The sequence below is a fragment of the Acipenser ruthenus genome, chromosome 4 (assembly GCF_902713425.1).
Source record: "Acipenser ruthenus chromosome 4, fAciRut3.2 maternal haplotype, whole genome shotgun sequence".
NCBI classification, from domain to species: Eukaryota; Metazoa; Chordata; class Actinopteri; order Acipenseriformes; family Acipenseridae; genus Acipenser; species Acipenser ruthenus.
This window is the reverse complement of record NC_081192.1, coordinates 26,318,238-26,341,873: the sequence shown is the minus strand read 5'-3', so window position 1 is coordinate 26,341,873 and position 23,636 is coordinate 26,318,238. Positions and strand designations below refer to the sequence as shown.

Here is a 23,636-nt window from a genome sequence, read left to right as displayed (position 1 = left end):
ATTCTAAGAGAAATGTAGTTCAGTGTCCGTGGCCTACTGAACTACACTTCCCAGGTTGAAAGACAGGTTCTAATTGAACAAGTGCCAGATTTGAGTAGGCACCTGTTGGCAATTAGCACAGGTATTTAAACTGGGCTGAAGCAACAAGGTGGGGTTTTTTGTGACAAGGCTCAGTCCTGCACACAGACATGGCGTGTTGCTGAGGAAAGTATTGTTTTCGATTGTAATTCTCTTGTAGAAACAATTACATTAGGTTTATGACTCGGTAAACGGCTTAGCCGTCCGAGAACTCAGTTTAGTCTCTAACAAGTTTAGGTAGACCTCCATGAAGGAGGTAGGCGTTTGTTTTGTTTGAATTTATTTTGTTTGGAAAAATCATATGTATGTCAGTGTTTGAACATCCTGCCGAAACAAAGACTGATAATAAACATACGAGCGCCGTCTCGTTCAACCAAACTTGCGTTGTCAAAGGAATCAATGATTTACAATAGAAGACCGTGGTTCGACAGGAAGTCTGTGACAAAACTCCCCCCCACTTTGTCACAATATATATATATATATATATATATATATATATATATATATATATATATATATATTTGCATACCCCGGTAGCTAAATGCTTAGTTACGGCTCTCGGCAAAACCATAGCCCATGGCCGGTATACAATATTTTTTTGTATGCATTATTTTCCGTTGAGCACTACTGACACCGTTGAAACGGTGAGTCTTAGGTCGCCTGTGGATACATTAGTCCAATCAATGCGTCTGACCCTGGTGTGTAGTCCCAGGGTAACTGCTCACTGTTAACACGTTGGAAGACTATATATATATGTATAATTGCATGCCCCGGCATCTACGATATGGAGTCTTGCATGCCCCGGTAGCTATGATATGGAGTCTTTCCATCCACCTCCTGTTGCGTCAACCAGAGGTGCATGCAATTTATATATATATATATATATATATATATATATATATATATATATATATATATATATATATATATATATATATATTTGCTTGCCCCGGTAGCTAAATGCTTAGTTACGGCTCTGGGCAAAACCAAAGCCCATGGCCAGTATACAATATTTTTTTGTATGCATTCTTTTCTGTTGAGCACTACTCACACCGTTGAAACGGTTCGTCTTAGGTCGCCTGTGGATACATTAGTCCAATCAATTCGTCTGAACCTGGTGTGTAATCCCAGGGTAACTGCTCACGTTAACACGTTTGAAGACGTTAATTCACGTTTTAAGTAATACAGTGTCCCCTTCAGACATGTTAAAGGAGAGATTCGGAAATAACATTCAAAACTATGCGCGAGTAAATACAATCCTAACTCCTAACATCCAAAAAAAAAAAAAAAGAAAAAAAATAACAATAATAATAATAATTATATATATATATATATATATATATATATATATATATATATATATATATATATATATATATATATATATATATATATATAATTGCATGCCCCGGTATCTACGATATGGAGTTTTGCATGCCCCGGTAGCTATGATATGGAGTCTTTCCATTCACCTCCGGTTGCTTCAACCGGAGGTGCATGCCATTTTTATATATATATATATATATATATATATATAAATATATATAAATATATATATATATATATATATATATATATATATATTTGCATGCCCCGGTAGCTAAATGCTTAGTTACGGCTCTGGGCAAAACCAAAGCCCATGGCCAGTATACAATATTTTTTTGTATGCATTTTTTTCTGTTGAGCACTACTGACACCGTTGAAACGCTGAGTCTTAGGTCGCCGTTGGATACATTAGTCCAATCAATGCGTCTGAACCTGGTGTGTAGTCCCAGGGTAACTGCTCACTGTCAACACGTATGAAGACGTTAATTCACGTTTTAAGTAATACAGTGTACCCTTCAGACATTTTAAAGGAGAGATTCGGAAATAACATTCAAAACTATGCGCGAGTAAATAGCATCCTAACTCCTAACATCCCCCCCAAAAAAAACGAAAAAAATAACAATAATATATATAGATATATTATTTATTTCTTAGCAGACACCCTTATCCAGGGCGACTTGCAATTGTTACAAGATATCACATTATACATTATTTCACAATATACAGATATCACATTATTTTACATACAATTACCCATTTTACACAGTTGGGTTTTTACTGGAGCAATCTAGGTAAAGTACCTTGCTCAAGAGTACAACAGCCGTGTTGGAGTCTTTCCATCCACCTCCGGTTGCTTCAAGGTGCATGCAATTTATATATATATATATATATATATATATATATATATATATATATATATATATATATATATATATATATATATTTGCATGCCCCGGTAGCTAAATGCTTAGTTACGGCTCTGGGCAAAACCATAGCCCATGGCCGGTATACAATATTTTTTTGTATGCATTCTTTTCTGTTGAGCATTACTGACACCGTTGAAACGCTGAGTATTAGGTCGCCTGTGGATACATTAGTCCAATCAATGCGTCTGAACCTGGTGTGTAGTCCCAGGGTAACTGCTCACTGTTAACACGTATGAAGACGTTAATTCACGTTTTAAGTAATACAGTGTCCCCTTCAGACATTTTAAAGGAGAGATTCGGAAATAACATTCAAAACTATGCGCGAGTAAATAGCATCCTAACTCCTAACATCCCAAAAAAAAAAACACAAAAAAATAACAATAATATATATAGATATATTATTTATTTCTTAGCAGACGCCCTTATCCAGGGCGACTTGCAATTGTTACAAGATATCACATTATACATTATTTCACAATATACAGATATCACATTATTTTACATACAATTACCCATTTTACACAGTTGGGTTTGTACTGGAGCAATCTAGGTAAAGTACCTTGCTCAAGAGTACAACAGCCGTGTTGGAGTCTTTCCATCCACCTCCGGTTGCTTCAAGGTGCATGCAATATATATATATATATATATATATATATATATATATATATATATATATATATATATATATATATATATATATATATTTGCATGCCCCGACGGCTCTGGGCAAAACCAAAGCCCATGGCCAGTATACAATATTTTTTTTGTATGCATTCTTTTCTGTTGAGCACTACTGACACCGTTGAAACGCTGAGTCTTAGGTCGCCTGTGGATACATTAGTCCAATCAATGCGTCTGAACCTGTTGTGTAGTCCCAGGGTAACTGCTCACTGTTAACACGTATGAAGACGTTAATTCACGTTTTAAGTAATACAGTGTCCCCTTCAGACATTTTAAAGGAGAGATTCGGAAATAACATTCAAAACTATGCGCGAGTAAATACAATCCTAACTCCTAACATCCAAAAAAAAAAAAACGAAAGAAATACAATAATATATATAGATATATTATTTATTTCTTAGCAGACGCCCTTATCCAGGGCGACTTGCAATTGTTACAAGATATCACATTATACATTATTTCACAATATACAGATATCACATTATTTTACATACAATTACCCATTTTACACAGTTGGGTTTTTACTGGAGCAATCTAGGTAAAGTACCTTGCTCAAGAGTACAACAGCCGTGTTGGAGTCTTTCCATCCACCTCCGGTGGCTTCAAGGTGCATGCAATTTATATATATATATATATATATATATATATATATATATATATATATATATATATATTTGCATGCCCCGGTAGCTAAATGCTTAGTTACGGCTCTGGGCAAAACCAAAGCCCATGGCCTGTATACAATATTTTTCTGTATGCATTCTTTCCTGTTGAGCACTACTGACAACGTTGAAACGCTGAGTCTTAGGTCGCCTGTGGATACATTAGTCCAATCAATGCGTCTGAACCTGGTGTGTAGTCCCAGGGTAACTGCTAACTGTTAACACGTATGAAGACGTTAATTCACGTTTTAAGTAAAACAGTGTCCCCTTCAGACATTTTAAAGGAGAGATTCGGAAATAACATTCAAAACTATGCGCGAGTAAATAGCATCCTAACTCCTAACATCCAAAAAAAAAAAAAAAAAAAAAAAAATAACAATAATATATATAGATATATTATTTATTTCTTAGCAGACGCCCTTATCCAGGGCGACTTGCAATTCTTACAAGATATCACATTATACATTATTTCACAATATACAGATATCACATTATTTTACATACAATACCCATTTTACACAGTTGGGTTTGTACTGGAGCAATCTAGGTAAAGTACCTTGCTCAAGAGTACAACAGCCGTGTTGGAGTCTTTCCATCCACCTCCGGTTGCTTCAAGGTGCATGCAATTTATATATATATATATATATATATATATATATATATATTTGCATGCCCCGGTAGCTAAATGCTTAGTTACGGCTCTGGGCAAAACCAAAGCCCATGGCCAGTATACAATATTTTTTTGTATGCATTCTTTTCTGTTGAGCACTACTCACACCGTTGAAACGCTGAGTCTTAGGTCGCCTGTGGATACATTAGTCCAATCAATGCGTCTGAACCTGTTGTGTAGTCCGAGGGTAACTGCTCACTGTTAACACGTATGAAGACGTTAATTCACGTTTTAAGTAATACAGTGTCCCCTTCAGACATTTTAAAGGAGAGATTCGGAAATAACATTCAAAACTATGCGCGAGTAAATAGCATCCTAACTCCTAACATCAAAAAAAAAAAAACGAAAAAAATAACAATAATATATATAGATATATTATTTATTTCTTCGCAGACTTGCAATTGTTACAAGATATCACATTATACATTATTTCACAATATACAGATATCACATTATTTTACATACAATTACCCATTTTACATAGTTGGGTTTGTACTGGAGCAATCTAGGTAAAGTACCTTGCTCAAGAGTACAACAGCCGTGTTGGAGTCTTTCCATCCACCTCCGGTTGCTTCAAGGTGCATGCAATATATATATATATATATATATATATATATATATATATATATATATATATATATATATATATATATATATATTTGCATGCCCCGGTAGCTAAATGCTTAGTTACGGCTCTGGGCAAAACCAAAGCCCATGGCCAGTATACAATATTTTTTTGTATGCATTCTTTTCTGTTGAGCACTACTGACACCGTTGAAACGCTGAGTCTTAGGTCGCCTGTGGATACATTAGTCCAATCAATGCGTCTGAACCTGTTGTGTAGTCCCAGGGTAACTGCTCACTGTTAACACGTATGAAGACGTTAATTCACGTTTTAAGTAATACAGTGTCCCCTTCAGACATTTTAAAGGAGAGATTCGGAAATAACATTCAAAACTATGCGCGAGTAAATAGCATCCTAACTCCTAACATCCAAAAAAAAAAAAACGAAAAAAATAACAATAATATATATAGATATATTATTTATTTCTTAGCAGACTTGCAATTGTTACAAGATATCACATTATACATTATTTCACAATATACAGATATCACATTATTTTACATACAATTACCCATTTTACACAGTTGGGTTTGTACTGGAGCAATCTAGGTAAAGTACCTTGCTCAAGAGTACAACAGCCGTGTTGGAGTCTTTCCATCCACCTCCGGTTGCTTCAAGGTGCATTCAATGTATATATATATATATATATATATATATATATATATATATATATATATATATATATATATATATATATATATATATATATTTGTATGCCCCGGTAGCTAAATGCTTAGTTACGGCTCTGGGCAAAACCATAGCCCATGGCCGGTATACAATATTTTTTTGTATGCATTCTTTTCTGTTTAGCACTACTGACACCGTTGAAACGCTGAGTCTTAGGTCGCCTGTGGATACATTAGTCCAATCAATGCGTCTGAACCTGTTGTGTAGTCCCAGGGTAACTGCTCACTGTTAACACGTATGAAGACGTTAATTCACGTTTTAAGTAATACAGTGTCCCCTTCAGACATTTTAAAGGAGAGATTCGGAAATTACATTCAAAACTATGCGCGAGTAAATAGCATCCTAACTCCTAACATCCAAAAAAAAAAAAACGAAAAAAATAACAATAATATATATAGATATATTATTTATTTCTTAGCAGACTTGCAATTGTTACAAGATATCACATTATACATTATTTCACAATATACAGATATCACATTATTTTACATACAATTACCCATTTTACACAGTTGGGTTTGTACTGGAGCAATCTAGGTAAAGTACCTTGCTCAAGAGTACAACAGCCGTGTTGGAGTCTTTCCATCCACCTCCGGTTGCTTCAAGGTGCATGCAATATATATATATATATATATATATATATATATATATATATATATATATATATATATATATATATATAAATATATATAAATATATATATATATATATATATATATATATATATATATATATATATATATATTTGCATGCCCCGGTAGCTAAATGCTTAGTTACGGCTCTGGGCAAAACCAAAGCCCATGGCCAGTATACAATATTTTTTTGTATGCATTCTTTTCTGTTGAGCACTACTGACACCGTTGAAACGCTGAGTCTTAGGTCGCCTGTGGATACATTAGTCCAATCAATGCGTCTGAACCTGTTGTGTAGTCCCAGGGTAACTGCTCACTGTTAACACGTATGAAGACGTTAATTCACGTTTTAAGTAATACAGTGTCCCCTTCAGACATTTTAAAGGAGAGATTCGGAAATAACATTCAAAACTATGCGCGAGTAAATAGCATCCTAACTCCTAACATCCAAAAAAAAAAAAACGAAAAAAATAACAATAATATATATAGATATATTATTTATTTCTTAGCAGACTTGCAATTGTTACAAGATATCACATTATACATTATTTCACAATATACAGATATCACATTATTTTACATACAATTACCCATTTTACACAGTTGGGTTTGTACTGGAGCAATCTAGGTAAAGTACCTTGCTCAAGAGTACAACAGCCGTGTTGGAGTCTTTCCATCCACCTCCGGTTGCTTCAAGGTGCATGCAATATATATATATATATATATATATATATATATATATATATATATATATATATATATATATATATATATATATTTGCATGCCCCGGTAGCTAAATGCTTAGTTACGGCTCTGGGCAAAACCAAAGCCCATGGCCAGTATACAATATTTTTTTGTATGCATTCTTTTCTGTTGAGCACTACTGACACCGTTGAAACGCTGAGTCTTAGGTCGCCTGTGGATACATTAGTCCAATCAATGCGTCTGAACCTGGTGTGTAGTCCCAGGGTAACTGCTCACTGTTAACACGTATGAAGACGTTAATTCACGTTTTAAGTAATACAGTGTCCCCTTCAGACATTTTAAAGGAGAGATTCGGAAATAACATTCAAAACTATGCGCGAGTAAATAGCATCCTAACTCCTAACATCAAAAAAAAAAATAACGAAAAAAATAACAATAATATATATAGATATATTATTTATTTCTTCGCAGACTTGCAATTGTTACAAGATATCACATTATACATTATTTCACAATATACAGATATCACATTATTTTACATACAATTACCCATTTTACACAGTTGGGTTTGTACTGGAGCAATCTAGGTAAAGTACCTTGCTCAAGAGTACAACAGCCGTGTTGGAGTCTTTCCATCCACCTCCGGTTGCTTCAAGGTGCATGCAATTTATATATATATATATATATATATATATATATATATATATATATATATATATATATATATATATATATATATATATATATATATTTGCATGCCCCGGTAGCTAAATGCTTAGTTACGGCTCTGGGCAAAACCAAAGCCCATGGCCAGTATACAATATTTTTTTGTATGCATTCTTTTCTGTTGAGCACTACTGACACCGTTGAAACGCTGAGTCTTAGGTCGCCTTTGGATACATTAGTCCAATCAATGCGACTGAACCTGGTGTGTAGTCCCAGGGTAACTGCTCACTGTTAACACGTATGAAGACGTTAATTCACTTTTTAAGTAATACAGTGTCCCCTTCAGACATTTTAAAGGAGAGATTCGGAAATAACATTCAAAACTATGCGCGAGTAAATAGCATCCTAACTCCTAACATCCAAAAAAAAAAAAACGAAAAAAATAACAATAATATATATAGATATATTATTTATTTCTTGCAATTGTTACAAGATATCACATTATACATTATTTCACAATATACAGATATCACATTATTTTACAAACAATTACCCATTTTACACAGTTGGGTTTTTACTGGAGCAATCTAGGTAAAGTACCTTGCTCAAGAGTAAAACAGCCGTGTTGGAGTCTTTCCATCCACCTCCGGTTGCTTCAAGGTGCATGCAATTTATATATATATATATATATATATATATATATATATATATATATATATATATATATATATATATATATATATATATTTGCATGCCCCGGTAGCTAAATGCTTAGTTACGGCTCTTGGCAAAACCATAGCCCATGGCCGGTATACAATATTTTTTTGTATGCATTCTTTTCTGTTGAGCACTACTCACACCGTTGAAACGCTGAGTCTTAGGTCGCCTGTGGATACATTAGTCCAATCAATGCGTCTGAACCTGTTGTGTAGTCCCAGGGTAACTGCTCACTGTTAACACGTATGAAGACGTTAATTCACGTTTTAAGTAATACAGTGTCCCCTTCAGACATTTTAAAGGAGAGATTCGGAAATAACATTCAAAACTATGCGCGAGTAAATAGCATCCTAACTCCTAACATCCAAAAAAAAAAAAAACGATAAAAATAACAATAATATATATAGATATATTATTTATTTCTTCGCAGACTTGCAATTGTTACAAGATATCACATTATACATTATTTCACAATATACAGATATCACATTATTTTACATACAATTACCCATTTTACACAGTTGGGTTTTTACTGGAGCAATCTAGGTAAAGTACCTTGCTCAAGAGTACAACAGCCGTGTTGGAGTCTTTCCATCCACCTCCGGTTGCTTCAAGGTGCATGCAATATATATATATATATATATATATATATATATATATATATATATATATATATATATATATATATATATATATATATATATTTGCATGCCCCGGTAGCCAAATGCTTAGTTACGGCTCTGGGCAAAACCATAGCCCATGGCCGGTATACAATATTTTTTTGTATGCATTCTTTTCTGTTGAGCACTACTGACACCGTTGAAACGCTGAGTCTTAGGTCGCCTGTGGATACATTAGTCCAATCAATGCGTCTGAACCTGTTGTGTAGTCCCAGGGTAACTGCTCACTGTTAACACGTATGAAGACGTTAATTCACGTTTTAAGTAATACAGTGTCCCCTTCAGACATTTTAAAGGAGAGATTCGGAAATAACATTCAAAACTATGCGCGAGTAAATAGCATCCTAACTCCTAACATCCAAAAAAAAAAAAACGAAAAAAATAACAATAATATATATAGATATATTATTTATTTCTTAGCAGACGCCCTTATCCAGGGCGACTTGCAATTGTTACAAGATATCACATTATACATTATTTCACAATATACAGATATCACATTATTTTACATACAATTACCCATTTTACACAGTTGGGTTTGTACTGGAGCAATCTAGGTAAAGTACCTTGCTCAAGAGTACAACAGCCGTGTTGGAGTCTTTCCATCCACCTCCGGTTGCTTCAAGGTGCATGCAATATATATATATATATATATATATATATATATATATATATATATATATATATATATATATATATATATATATATATATATATATTTGCATGCCCCGGTAGCTAAATGCTTTGTTACGGCTCTGGGCAAAACCAAAGCCAATGGCCAGTATACAATATTTTTTTGTATGCATTCTTTTCTGTTGAGCACTACTGACACCGTTGAAACGCTGAGTCTTAGGTCGCCTTTGGATACATTAGTCCAATCAATGCGTCTGAACCTGGTGTGTAGTCCCAGGGTAACTGCTCACTGTTAACACGTATGAAGACGTTAATTCACTTTTTAAGTAATACAGTGTCCCCTTCAGACATTTTAAAGGAGAGATTCGGAAATAACATTCAAAACTATGCGCGAGTAAATAGCATCCTAACTCCTAACATCCAAAAAAAAAAAACGAAAAAAATAACAATAATATATATAGATATATTATTTATTTCTTAGCAGACACCCTTATCCAGGGCGACTGGCAATTGTTACAAGATATCACATTATACATTATTTCACAATATACAGATATCACATTATTTTACATACAATTACCCATTTTACACAGTTGGGTTTTTACTGGAGCAATCTAGGTAAAGTGCCTTGCTCAAGATTACAACAGCCGTGTTGGAGTCTTTCCATCCACCTCCGGTTGCTTCAAGGTGCATGCAATATATATATATATATATATATATATATATATATATATATATATATATATATATATATTGCATGCCCCGGTAGCTAAATGCTTAGTTACGGCTCTGGGCAAAACTATAGCCCATGGCCAGTATACAATATTTTTTTTGTATGCATTCTTTTCTGTTGAGCACTACTGACACCGTTGAAACGCTGAGTCTTAGGTCGCCTGTGGATACATTAGTCCAATCAATGCGTCTGAACCTGGTGTGTAGTCCCAGGGTAACTGCTCACTGTTAACACGTATGAAGACGTTAATTCACGTTTTAAGTAATACAGTGTCCCCTTCAGACATTTTAAAGGAGAGATTCGGAAATAACATTCAAAACTATGCGCGAGTAAATAGCATCCTAACTCCTAACATCCAAAAAAAAAAAACGAAAAAAATAACAATAATAGATATAGATATATTATTTATTTCTTAGCAGACGCCCTTATCCAGGGCGACTTGCAATTGTTACAAGATATCACATTATACATTATTTCACAATATACAGATATCACATTATTTTACATACAATTACCCATTTTACACAGTTGGGTTTGTACTGGAGCAATCTAGGTAAAGTACCTTGCTCAAGAGTACAACAGCCGTGTTGGAGTCTTTCCATCCACCTCCGGTTGCTTCAAGGTGCATGCAATATATATATATATATATATATATATATATATATATATATATATATATATATATATATATATATTTGCATGCCCCGGTAGCTAAATGCTTAGTTACGGCTCTGGGCAAAACCAAAGCCCATGGCCAGTATACAATATTTTTTTGTATGCATTCTTTTCTGTTGCCCCGGTAGCTAAATGCTTAGTTACGGCTCTGGGCAAAACCAAAGCCCATGGCCAGTATACAATATTTTTTTTGTATGCATTCTTTTCTGTTGAGCACTACTGACACCGTTGAAACGCTGTGTCTTAGGTCGCCTGTGGATACATTAGTCCAATCAATGCGTCTGAACCTGTTGTGTAGTCCCAGGGTAACTTCTCACTGTTAACACGTATGAAGACGTTAATTCACGTTTTAAGTAATACAGTGTCCCCTTCAGACATTTTAAAGGAGAGATTCGGAAATAACATTCAAAACTATGCGCGAGTAAATAGCATCCTATCTCCTAACATCCAAAAAAAAAAAACGAAAAAAATAACAATAATATATATAGATATATTATTTATTTCTTAGCAGACGCCCTTATCCAGGGCGACTTGCAATTGTTACAAGATATCACATTATACATTATTTCACAATATACAGATATCACATTATTTTACATACAATTACCCATTTTACACAGTTGGGTTTTTACTGGAGCAATCTAGGTAAAGTACCTTGCTCAAGAGTACAACAGCCGTGTTGGGGTTCTTTCCATCCACCTCCGGTTGCTTCAAGGTGCATGCAATTTATGTATATATATATATATATATATATATATATATATATATATATATATATATATACAGGGGTGTAGTGGAGCCGGAGCGGGGCGGAGCGGCGCTCCGGCACTTTTTCAATCCATGTTTTTCAATTGCAAATGTTCACATTTATAAATACATATATTTAAAATATTTTCGTGTTCGAATTTTGTCTAAACACTTGTAGTAAGCATTGCCTGCGGCTCTGTGCCAGCTGTGCGAATTTGCGACAGACAGACAGCTAGCTATACGTTTAATAAAGACAAGCTGTCGGCTAAAACATCAAGTAATCTGAAAAACGATGTCACCACAATAAGCAGCACAGTTGCTGCTTTTGATTGGTCCATTATTATGCCATTAAAATAAGCTGTCATTCCAGTTTTTTTTTTTTAGCAAATCAATTTTGAAAGTGATGTTGCTGACAACCAATCAGAGAAGGAGGCGGTTCGTTCCTTGGCCGTAACTGAGGTGATGATATTAGTAACGGTATTAATAATAATAAAAAACAACTCGCAAATCAAAAATGTCTGGTCTCGGAGGTAGTAAACGAACTCGTCAAGAGACTTTGATACAATATTTTGGCAATAGTAGTAAAAAACAGAAGATCGTTTGTTGTACGGCAGAAGCAGAACCTACAGTGGAACCAGAACCTACAGCAGTTGAAGAAAAAAGCGCGGAGAAACAGCCATGGCCAAACATCTGGAGTTCTGAGGTATGGGAAGAAAAGAAACAACTTTACACTTTCCTTGACTGTGCGGATGGTAATCTGGGCTGTCGTGTTTGTAGACGTGTTTCTGCGCTGTCAGTTTTGAAAAGTCAGGGTGTTTCTCTGTCTTCTGAGTGGAAAAATTACAGTGTTGGGTACAATGGAAAAACTCGAGAGCAACAGCTACGATCTTTGAGAAAAAAGATAGCTGAACACAAGAAATCCAGCGCTCATAACAAGGCCACTGCATTGTTACAGCAGAACACAGAGGACATTATTGGGAAATGTGTTGACAGTGCAAAAAGGCGAGATCACGAAACTACCTGTAAAATATTTTCTACTGCTTACTACCTTGCAAAACAAAATCGACCCTATTCTGATCATCAGGCCTTACTGGAACTGCAAGAAATAAATGGTGTTAATGTGGGAACTGGTCTTCATTCCAGATACAGCGCCACTCAAATTATCAACCACGTTTCTGATGAAATGGTCAAAAAGGCCTGTGAGAGAATAATACACATCGATGGAAAAATTGCTGTGTTAATTGATGAATCAACAGCTCTGAATGGTTCCCCAGCACTTATTGTGCATCTCAAATGCGAGACAGACAAGACACGTGACCCTCACTTCATGTTTTTGGAGTTAGTTGAACTTTTTGATCAGTCAGCTGAGTCCATAGTGTTAGCGCTTACTAAGTGTCTTCAAAAACACGGGTTTGACCATGCATACTTACAGAAAAATCTTGTTGCATTTGCAAGTGACGGTGCAAGTGTAATGCTTGGGAAAAAATCTGGTGTGGCAAAACGAATTTCAGACATGTACCCCAACATTGTTGTCTGGCACTGTCTAAATCACAGACTCGAACTTGCAGTTGCCGATAGTGTTTCTGAGACTACTGGCATGAACCATTTTCATTATTTCATGGACAAGCTATACTCAGTCTACAGTAGATCAGCACTAAATCAGCAAGAACTCCGAAATTGTGCGAAGGAACTGGATGCTGTCTTGAGGAAAATTGGTCGTGTACTGGATGTGAGATGGGTTTCCAGTTCGTTCAGGACTGTCTCCGCTGTGTGGGAAAGTTTTGAAGTTCTGTCGACTCATTTTAAAGCTGCCGTAAGCTCTAAGCGGACTTCTGCTGAAAGAGCGACATACAGCGGTCTACTGAAAAGGCTGTGCTCGCCAGAATTTCTCATTGACCTCGGAGTTATGTACGATGCCTTATACGAACTTTCACTGCTGTCAGAGATTCTCCAGAAACGGACTACTACATTGGTTTATGCAGATAAAATGGCACGTAGAACAGTAAGGATTTTTGAATCCATGAATGAGAATGTAGGTACAAAGACTCTTGAAGCGCAGATAGCTGCCATGGAAGGAACATTTAAATCTACAGTGCTGACGTCGAATCCCAAACATGTAAAAATAAATCATAAACAATTCCTTACCAAACTCGCCAATCATATGAAAGAACGACTTTTTACAACCACTGCATCAAATGAGAAGGTATGTTCATAAACCTTGTACAGATTTTTTTAATTTTAATAGCTAGCCTAATTGTTTGCAATTAACGAGCAGAGGGGGGCGTTAATTTCAGTTTCATGTGTAGTATAAAACTGCAACTGAGAAGTATATACAAATAAATTATAAACATCTGCACTCCTGTCAGTCTCATCGCAGGTGCATAGGCTAATGTAAATATAAGAATAGAAAAACACTCCCGCACAGTATATGTATTCTGCAAAATCTCACTTTTATTATTTACTTTATTTAATCCTACTCAAAACTACAAAACGCATATATATATATATATATATATATATATATATATATATATATATATATATATATATATATATATATATACAGTTAAGGTTTCGAAAATACATTTTAGAAATGCTACCATTAATTTCAAATAGCTTATTCTTTCAGGCTTCTTCCGAGGTGAATTGCCAAAAATATGAAAGTCTTCTTTCTGAGCTCTTGGTCCTGGATCCACACCACTGGCCTGCAGAACTACCCCAGGGTTATGGCGAAAATGAAGTTGAAAGATTGTGTCGGCGCTTTCAGCTAAATGAACGTATTATCAAAAATGCATTTCGAGATTTTAAGGAGAACAACGGAAGAATTCCAGATGATTTAGCTCCACTTATTAACTGCACACGTGTGATCCCGTGCAGTACTGCTGAATGTGAAAGGGGATTCAGCCAAATGAACTTAATTATAACTGATCAGCGTTCCAAAATTTTAATCAAACATGCTTCAGCCTTAATGTTTATCAAGCTTCATGGACCCCCTTTGAGACAGTGGAATCCAAGCCCTTATGTGACCACTTGGTTGCGACACAATCATCGATCCGCAGATGACAGCCGTACACGGGTGGCAGCTCCAATTTCCAGCGACTCCCCTGACGCTCTGTGGCAGTTCCTATAGTTGACTAAAAACAACCTGTGATTGGTAAGTGCAACTTTTAATTTTCTATAGAGAGGGGAGATTTTACAGAAATTTGTTCAGTAAAATATGTGTTATATTATTATTAAAAAAACCCCGATTAAATCGCGTTAAATGGAAAGTGGGCGTAACTGTTAATACCTCGTTAACTATTTAATTGATTCTCATTGGGACCGCTCCGCTACTTTTTTTTTACCACTACACCACTGTATATATATATATATATATATATATATATATATATATATATATATATATATATATATATATATATATTTGCATGCCCCGGTAGCTAAATGCTTAGTTACGGCTCTGGGCAAAACCATAGCCCATGGCCGGTATACAATATTTTTTTGTATGCATTCTTTTCTGTTGAGCACTACTGACACCGTTGAAACGCTGAGTATTAGGTCGCCTGTGGATACATTAGTCCAATCAATGCGTCTGAACGTGGTGTGTAGTCCCAGGGTAACTGCTCACTGTTAACACGTATGAAGACGTTAATTCACGTTTTAAGTAATACAGTGTCCCCTTCAGACATTTTAAAGGAGAGATTCGGAAATAACATTCAAAACTATGCGCGAGTAAATAGCATCCTAACTCCTAACATCCAAAAAAAAAAACCGAAAAAAATAACAATAATAGATATATATATATTATTTATTTCTTAGCAGACGCCCTTATCCAGGGCGACTTGCAATTGTTACAAGATATCACATTATACATTATTTCACAATATACAGATATCACATTATTTTACATACAATTACCCATTTTACACAGTTGGGTTTGTACTGGAGCAATCTAGGTAAAGTACCTTGCTCAAGAGTACAACAGCCGTGTTGGAGTCTTTCCATCCACCTCCGGTTGCTTCAAGGTGCATGCAATATATATATATATATATATATATATATATATATATATATATATATATATATATTTGCATGCCCCGGTAGCTAAATGCTTAGTTACGGCTCTGGGCAAAACCAAAGCCCATGGCCAGTATACAATATTCTTTTGTATGCATTCTTTTCTGTTGCCCCGGTAGCTAAATGCTTAGTTACGGCTCTGGGCAAAACCAAAGCCCATGGCCAGTATACAATATTTTTTTTGTATGCATTCTTTTTTGTTGAGCACTACTGACACCGTTGAAACGCTGAGTCTTAGGTCGCCTGTGGATACATTAGTCCAATCAATGCGTCTGAACCTGGTGTGTAGTCCCAGGGTAACTGCTCACTGTTAACACGTATGAAGACGTTAATTCACGTTTTAAGTAATACAGTGTCCCCTTCAGACATTTTAAAGGAGAGATTCGGAAATAACATTCAAAACTATGCGCGAGTAAATAGCATCCTAACTCCTAACATCCAAAAAAAAAAAACGAAAAAAATAACAATAATATATATAGATATATTATTTATTTCTTCGCAGACTTGCAATTGTTACAAGATATCACATTATACATTATTTCACAATATACAGATATCACATTATTTTACATACAATTACCCATTTTACACAGTTGGGTTTTTACTGGAGCAATCTAGGTAAAGTACCTTGCTCAAGAGTACAACAGCCGTGTTGGGGTTCTTTCCATCCACCTCCGGTTGCTTCAAGGTGCATGCAATTTATATATATATATATATATATATATATATATATATATATATATATATATATATATATATATATACAGTGCCTTGCGAAAGTATTCGGCCCCCTTGAACTTTGCGACCTTTTGCCACATTTCAGGCTTCAAACATAAAGATATGAAACTGTAATTTTTTGTGAAGAATCAACAACAAGTGGGACACAATCATGAAGTGGAACGAAATTTATTGGATATTTCAAACTTTTTTAACAAATAAAAAACTGAAAAATTGGGCGTGCAAAATTATTCAGCCCCCTTAAGTTAATACTTTGTAGCGCCACCTTTTGCTGCGATTACAGCTGTAAGTCGCTTGGGGTATGTCTCTATCAGTTTTGCACATCGAGAGACTGAAATTTTTGCCCATTCCTCCTTGCAAAACAGCTCGAGCTCAGTGAGGTTGGATGGAGAGCATTTGTGAACAGCAGTTTTCAGTTCTTTCCACAGATTCTCGATTGGATTCAGGTCTGGACTTTGACTTGGCCATTCTAACACCTGGATATGTTTATTTGTGAACCATTCCATTGTAGATTTTGCTTTATGTTTTGGATCATTGTCTTGTTGGAAGACAAATCTCCGTCCCAGTCTCAGGTCTTTTGCAGACTCCATCAGGTTTTCTTCCAGAATGGTCCTGTATTTGGCTCCATCCATCTTCCCATCAATTTTAACCATCTTCCCTGTCCCTGCTGAAGAAAAGCAGGCCCAAACCATGATGCTGCCACCACCATGTTTGACAGTGGGGATGGTGTGTTCAGGGTGATGAGCTGTGTTGCTTTTACGCCAAACATAACGTTTTGCATTGTTGCCAAAAAGTTTGATTTTGGTTTCATCTGACCAGAGCACCTTCTTCCACATGTTTGGTGTGTCTCCCAGGTGGCTTGTGGCAAACTGTAAACGACACTTTTTATGGATATCTTTAAGAAATGGCTTTCTTCTTGCCACTCTTCCATAAAGGCCAGATTTGTGCAGTATACGACTGATTGTTGTCCTATGGACAGAGTCTCCCACCTCAGCTGTAGATCTCTGCAGTTCATCCAGAGTGATCATGGGCCTCTTGGCTGCATCTCTATTCAGTCTTCTCATTGTATGAGCTGAAAGTTTAGAGGGACGGCCAGGTCTTGGTAGATTTGCAGTGGTCTGATACTCCTTCCATTTCAATATTATCGCTTGCACAGTGCTCCTTGGGATGTTTAAAGCTTGGGAAATCTTTTTGTATCCAAATCCGGCTTTAAACTTCTCCACAACAGTATCTCGGACCTGCCTGGTGTGTTCCTTGTTCTTCATGATACTCTCTGCTCTTTAAACTGACCTCTGAGACTATCACAGTGCAGGTGCATTTATACAGAGACTTGATTACACACAGGTGGATTCTATTTATCATTATTAGTCATTTAGGTCAACATTGGATCATTCAGAGATCCTCACTGAACTTCTGGAGAGAGTTTGCTGCACTGAAAGTAAAGGGGCTGAATAATTTTGCACGCCCAATTTTTCAGTTTTTTATTTGTTAAAAAAGTTTGAAATATCCAATAAATTTCGTTCCACTTCATGATTGTGTCCCACTTGTTGTTGATTCTTCACAAAAAATTACAGTTTCATATCTTTATGTTTGAAGCCTGAAATGTGGCAAAAGGTCGCAAAGTTCAAGGGGCCGAATACTTTCGCAAGGCACTGTATATATATATATATATATATATATATATATATATATATATATATATATATATATATATATATATATATATTTGCTTGCCCCGGTAGCTAAATGCTTAGTTACGGCTCTCGGCAAAACCAAAGCCCATGGCCAGCATATAATATTTTTCTGTATGCATTCTTTTCCGTTGAGCACTACTGACACCGTTGAAACGCTGTGTCTTAGGTCGCCTGTGGATACATTAGTCCAATCAATGCGTCTGAACCTGTTGTGTAGTCCCAGGGTAACTGCTCACTGTTAACACGTATGAAGACGTTAATTCACGTTTTAAGTAATACAGTGTCCCCTTCAGACATTTTAAAGGAGAGATTCGGAAATAACATTCAAAACTATGCGCGAGTAAATAGCATCCTAACTCCTAACATCCAAAAAAAAAAAACGAAAAAAATAACAATAATATATATAGATATATTATTTATTTCTTAGCAGACGCCCTTATCCAGGGCGACTTGCAATTGTTACAAGATATCACATTATACATTATTTCACAATATACAGATATCACATTATTTTACATACAATTACCCATTTTACACAGTTGGGTTTTTACTGGAGCAATCTAGGTAAAGTACCTTGCTCAAGAGTACAACAGCCGTGTTGGGGTTCTTTCCATCCACCTCCGGTTGCTTCAAGGTGCATGCAATTTATATATATATATATATATATATATATATATATATATATATATATATATATATATATATATATATATATATATTTGCATGCCCCGGTAGCTAAATGCTTAGTTACGGCTCTGGGCAAAACCATAGCCCATGGCCGGTATACAATATTTTTTTGTATGCATTCTTTTCTGTTGAGCACTACTGACACCGTTGAAACGCTGAGTATTAGGTCGCCTGTGGATACATTAGTCCAATCAATGCGTCTGAACGTGGTGTGTAGTCCCAGGGTAACTGCTCACTGTTAACACGTATGAAGACGTTAATTCACGTTTTAAGTAATACAGTGTCCCCTTCAGACATTTTAAAGGAGAGATTCGGAAATAACATTCAAAACTATGCGCGAGTAAATAGCATCCTAACTCCTAACATCCAAAAAAAAAAAACGAAAAAAATAACAATAATAGATATAGATATATTATTTATTTCTTAGCAGACGCCCTTATCCAGGGCGACTTGCAATTGTTACAAGATATCACATTATACATTATTTCACAATATACAGATATCACATTATTTTACATACAATTACCCATTTTACACAGTTGGGTTTGTACTGGAGCAATCTAGGTAAAGTACCTTGCTCAAGAGTACAACAGCCGTGTTGGAGTCTTTCCATCCACCTCCGGTTGCTTCAAGGTGCATGCAATATATATATATATATATATATATATATATATATATATATATATATATATATATATATATTTGCATGCCCCGGTAGCTAAATGCTTAGTTACGGCTCTGGGCAAAACCAAAGCCCATGGCCAGTATACAATATTCTTTTGTATGCATTCTTTTCTGTTGCCCCGGTAGCTAAATGCTTAGTTACGGCTCTGGGCAAAACCAAAGCCCATGGCCAGTATACAATATTTTTTTTGTATGCATTCTTTTTTGTTGAGCACTACTGACACCGTTGAAACGCTGAGTCTTAGGTCGCCTGTGGATACATTAGTCCAATCAATGCGTCTGAACCTGGTGTGTAGTCCCAGGGTAACTGCTCACTGTTAACACGTATGAAGACGTTAATTCACGTTTTAAGTAATACAGTGTCCCCTTCAGACATTTTAAAGGAGAGATTCGGAAATAACATTCAAAACTATGCGCGAGTAAATAGCATCCTAACTCCTAACATCCAAAAAAAAAAAACGAAAAAAATAACAATAATATATATAGATATATTATTTATTTCTTCGCAGACTTGCAATTGTTACAAGATATCACATTATACATTATTTCACAATATACAGATATCACATTATTTTACATACAATTACCCATTTTACACAGTTGGGTTTTTACTGGAGCAATCTAGGTAAAGTACCTTGCTCAAGAGTACAACAGCCGTGTTGGGGTTCTTTCCATCCACCTCCGGTTGCTTCAAGGTGCATGCAATTTATATATATATATATATATATATATATATATATATATATATATATATATATATATATATATATATATATATACAGTGCCTTGCGAAAGTATTCGGCCCCCTTGAACTTTGCGACCTTTTGCCACATTTCAGGCTTCAAACATAAAGATATGAAACTGTAATTTTTTGTGAAGAATCAACAACAAGTGGGACACAATCATGAAGTGGAACGAAATTTATTGGATATTTCAAACTTTTTTAACAAATAAAAAACTGAAAAATTGGGCGTGCAAAATTATTCAGCCCCCTTAAGTTAATACTTTGTAGCGCCACCTTTTGCTGGGATTACAGCTGTAAGTCGCTTGGGGTATGTCTCTATCAGTTTTGCACATCGAGAGACTGAAATTTTTGCCCATTCCTCCTTGCAAAACAGCTCGAGCTCAGTGAGGTTGGATGGAGAGCATTTGTGAACAGCAGTTTTCAGTTCTTTCCACAGATTCTCGATTGGATTCAGGTCTGGACTTTGACTTGGCCATTCTAACACCTGGATATGTTTATTTGTGAACCATTCCATTGTAGATTTTGCTTTATGTTTTGGATCATTGTCTTGTTGGAAGACAAATCTCCGTCCCAGTCTCAGGTCTTTTGCAGACTCCATCAGGTTTTCTTCCAGAATGGTCCTGTATTTGGCTCCATCCATCTTCCCATCAATTTTAACCATCTTCCCTGTCCCTGCTGAAGAAAAGCAGGCCCAAACCATGATGCTGCCACCACCATGTTTGACAGTGGGGATGGTGTGTTCAGGGTGATGAGCTGTGTTGCTTTTACGCCAAACATAACGTTTTGCATTGTTGCCAAAAAGTTTGATTTTGGTTTCATCTGACCAGAGCACCTTCTTCCACATGTTTGGTGTGTCTCCCAGGTGGCTTGTGGCAAACTGTAAACGACACTTTTTATGGATATCTTTAAGAAATGGCTTTCTTCTTGCCACTCTTCCATAAAGGCCAGATTTGTGCAGTATACGACTGATTGTTGTCCTATGGACAGAGTCTCCCACCTCAGCTGTAGATCTCTGCAGTTCATCCAGAGTGATCATGGGCCTCTTGGCTGCATCTCTATTCAGTCTTCTCATTGTATGAGCTGAAAGTTTAGAGGGACGGCCAGGTCTTGGTAGATTTGCAGTGGTCTGATACTCCTTCCATTTCAATATTATCGCTTGCACAGTGCTCCTTGGGATGTTTAAAGCTTGGGAAATCTTTTTGTATCCAAATCCGGCTTTAAACTTCTCCACAACAGTATCTCGGACCTGCCTGGTGTGTTCCTTGTTCTTCATGATACTCTCTGCTCTTTAAACTGACCTCTGAGACTATCACAGTGCAGGTGCATTTATACAGAGACTTGATTACACACAGGTGGATTCTATTTATCATTATTAGTCATTTAGGTCAACATTGGATCATTCAGAGATCCTCACTGAACTTCTGGAGAGAGTTTGCTGCACTGAAAGTAAAGGGGCTGAATAATTTTGCACGCCCAATTTTTCAGTTTTTTATTTGTTAAAAAAGTTTGAAATATCCAATAAATTTCGTTCCACTTCATGATTGTGTCCCACTTGTTGTTGATTCTTCACAAAAAATTACAGTTTCATATCTTTATGTTTGAAGCCTGAAATGTGGCAAAAGGTCGCAAAGTTCAAGGGGCCGAATACTTTCGCAAGGCACTGTATATATATATATATATATATATATATATATATATATATATATATATATATATATATATATATATATATATTTGCTTGCCCCGGTAGCTAAATGCTTAGTTACGGCTCTCGGCAAAACCAAAGCCCATGGCCAGCATATAATATTTTTCTGTATGCATTCTTTTCCGTTGAGCACTACTGACACCGTTGAAACGCTGTGTCTTAGGTCGCCTGTGGATACATTAGTCCAATCAATGCGTCTGAACCTGTTGTGTAGTCCCAGGGTAACTGCTCACTGTTAACACGTATGAAGACGTTAATTCACGTTTTAAGTAATACAGTGTCCCCTTCAGACATTTTAAAGGAGAGATTCGGAAATAACATTCAAAACTATGCGCGAGTAAATAGCATCCTAACTCCTAACATCCAAAAAAAAAAAAACGAAAAAAATAACAATAATATATATAGATATATTATTTATTTCTTAGCAGACGCCCTTATCCAGGGCGACTTGCAATTGTTACAAGATATCACATTATACATTATTTCACAATATACAGATATCACATTATTTTACATACAATTACCCATTTTACACAGTTGGGTTTTTACTGGAGCAATCTAGGTAAAGTACCTTGCTCAAGAGTACAACAGCCGTGTTGGGGTTCTTTCCATCCACCTCCGGTTGCTTCAAGGTGCATGCAATTTATATATATATATATATATATATATATATATATATATATATATATATATATATATATATATATATATATATATTTGCATGCCCCGGTAGCTAAATGCTTAGTTACGGCTCTGGGCAAAACCATAGCCCATGGCCGGTATACAATATTTTTTTGTATGCATTCTTTTCTGTTGAGCACTACTGACACCGTTGAAACGCTGAGTATTAGGTCGCCTGTGGATACATTAGTCCAATCAATGCGTCTGAACGTGGTGTGTAGTCCCAGGGTAACTGCTCACTGTTAACACGTATGAAGACGTTAATTCACGTTTTAAGTAATACAGTGTCCCCTTCAGACATTTTAAAGGAGAGATTCGGAAATAACATTCAAAACTATGCGCGAGTAAATAGCATCCTAACTCCTAACATCCAAAAAAAAAAAACGAAAAAAATAACAATAATAGATATAGATATATTATTTATTTCTTAGCAGACGCCCTTATCCAGGGCGACTTGCAATTGTTACAAGATATCACATTATACATTATTTCACAATATACAGATATCACATTATTTTACATACAATTACCCATTTTACACAGTTGGGTTTGTACTGGAGCAATCTAGGTAAAGTACCTTGCTCAAGAGTACAACAGCCGTGTTGGAGTCTTTCCATCCACCTCCGGTTGCTTCAAGGTGCATGCAATATATATATATATATATATATATATATATATATATATATATATATATATATATATATATTTGCATGCCCCGGTAGCTAAATGCTTAGTTACGGCTCTGGGCAAAACCAAAGCCCATGGCCAGTATACAATATTC

General features: G+C 35.8%; 1 protein-coding gene across 1 annotated transcript; it reads left to right on the top strand.

The window, feature by feature from the left end:
- The first annotated feature begins 12,208 nt into the window (after positions 1–12,208).
- LOC131736842 (E3 SUMO-protein ligase KIAA1586-like) lies at positions 12,209–15,060 on the top strand. Its single transcript, XM_059022250.1, has 2 exons — positions 12,209–14,047; positions 14,474–15,060. Exons 1-2 carry the CDS (start codon positions 12,359–12,361, stop codon positions 14,972–14,974), a joined length of 2,190 nt encoding a protein of 729 aa, XP_058878233.1. The 5' UTR covers positions 12,209–12,358; the 3' UTR covers positions 14,975–15,060.
- Positions 15,061–23,636: the final 8,576 nt, after the last annotated feature.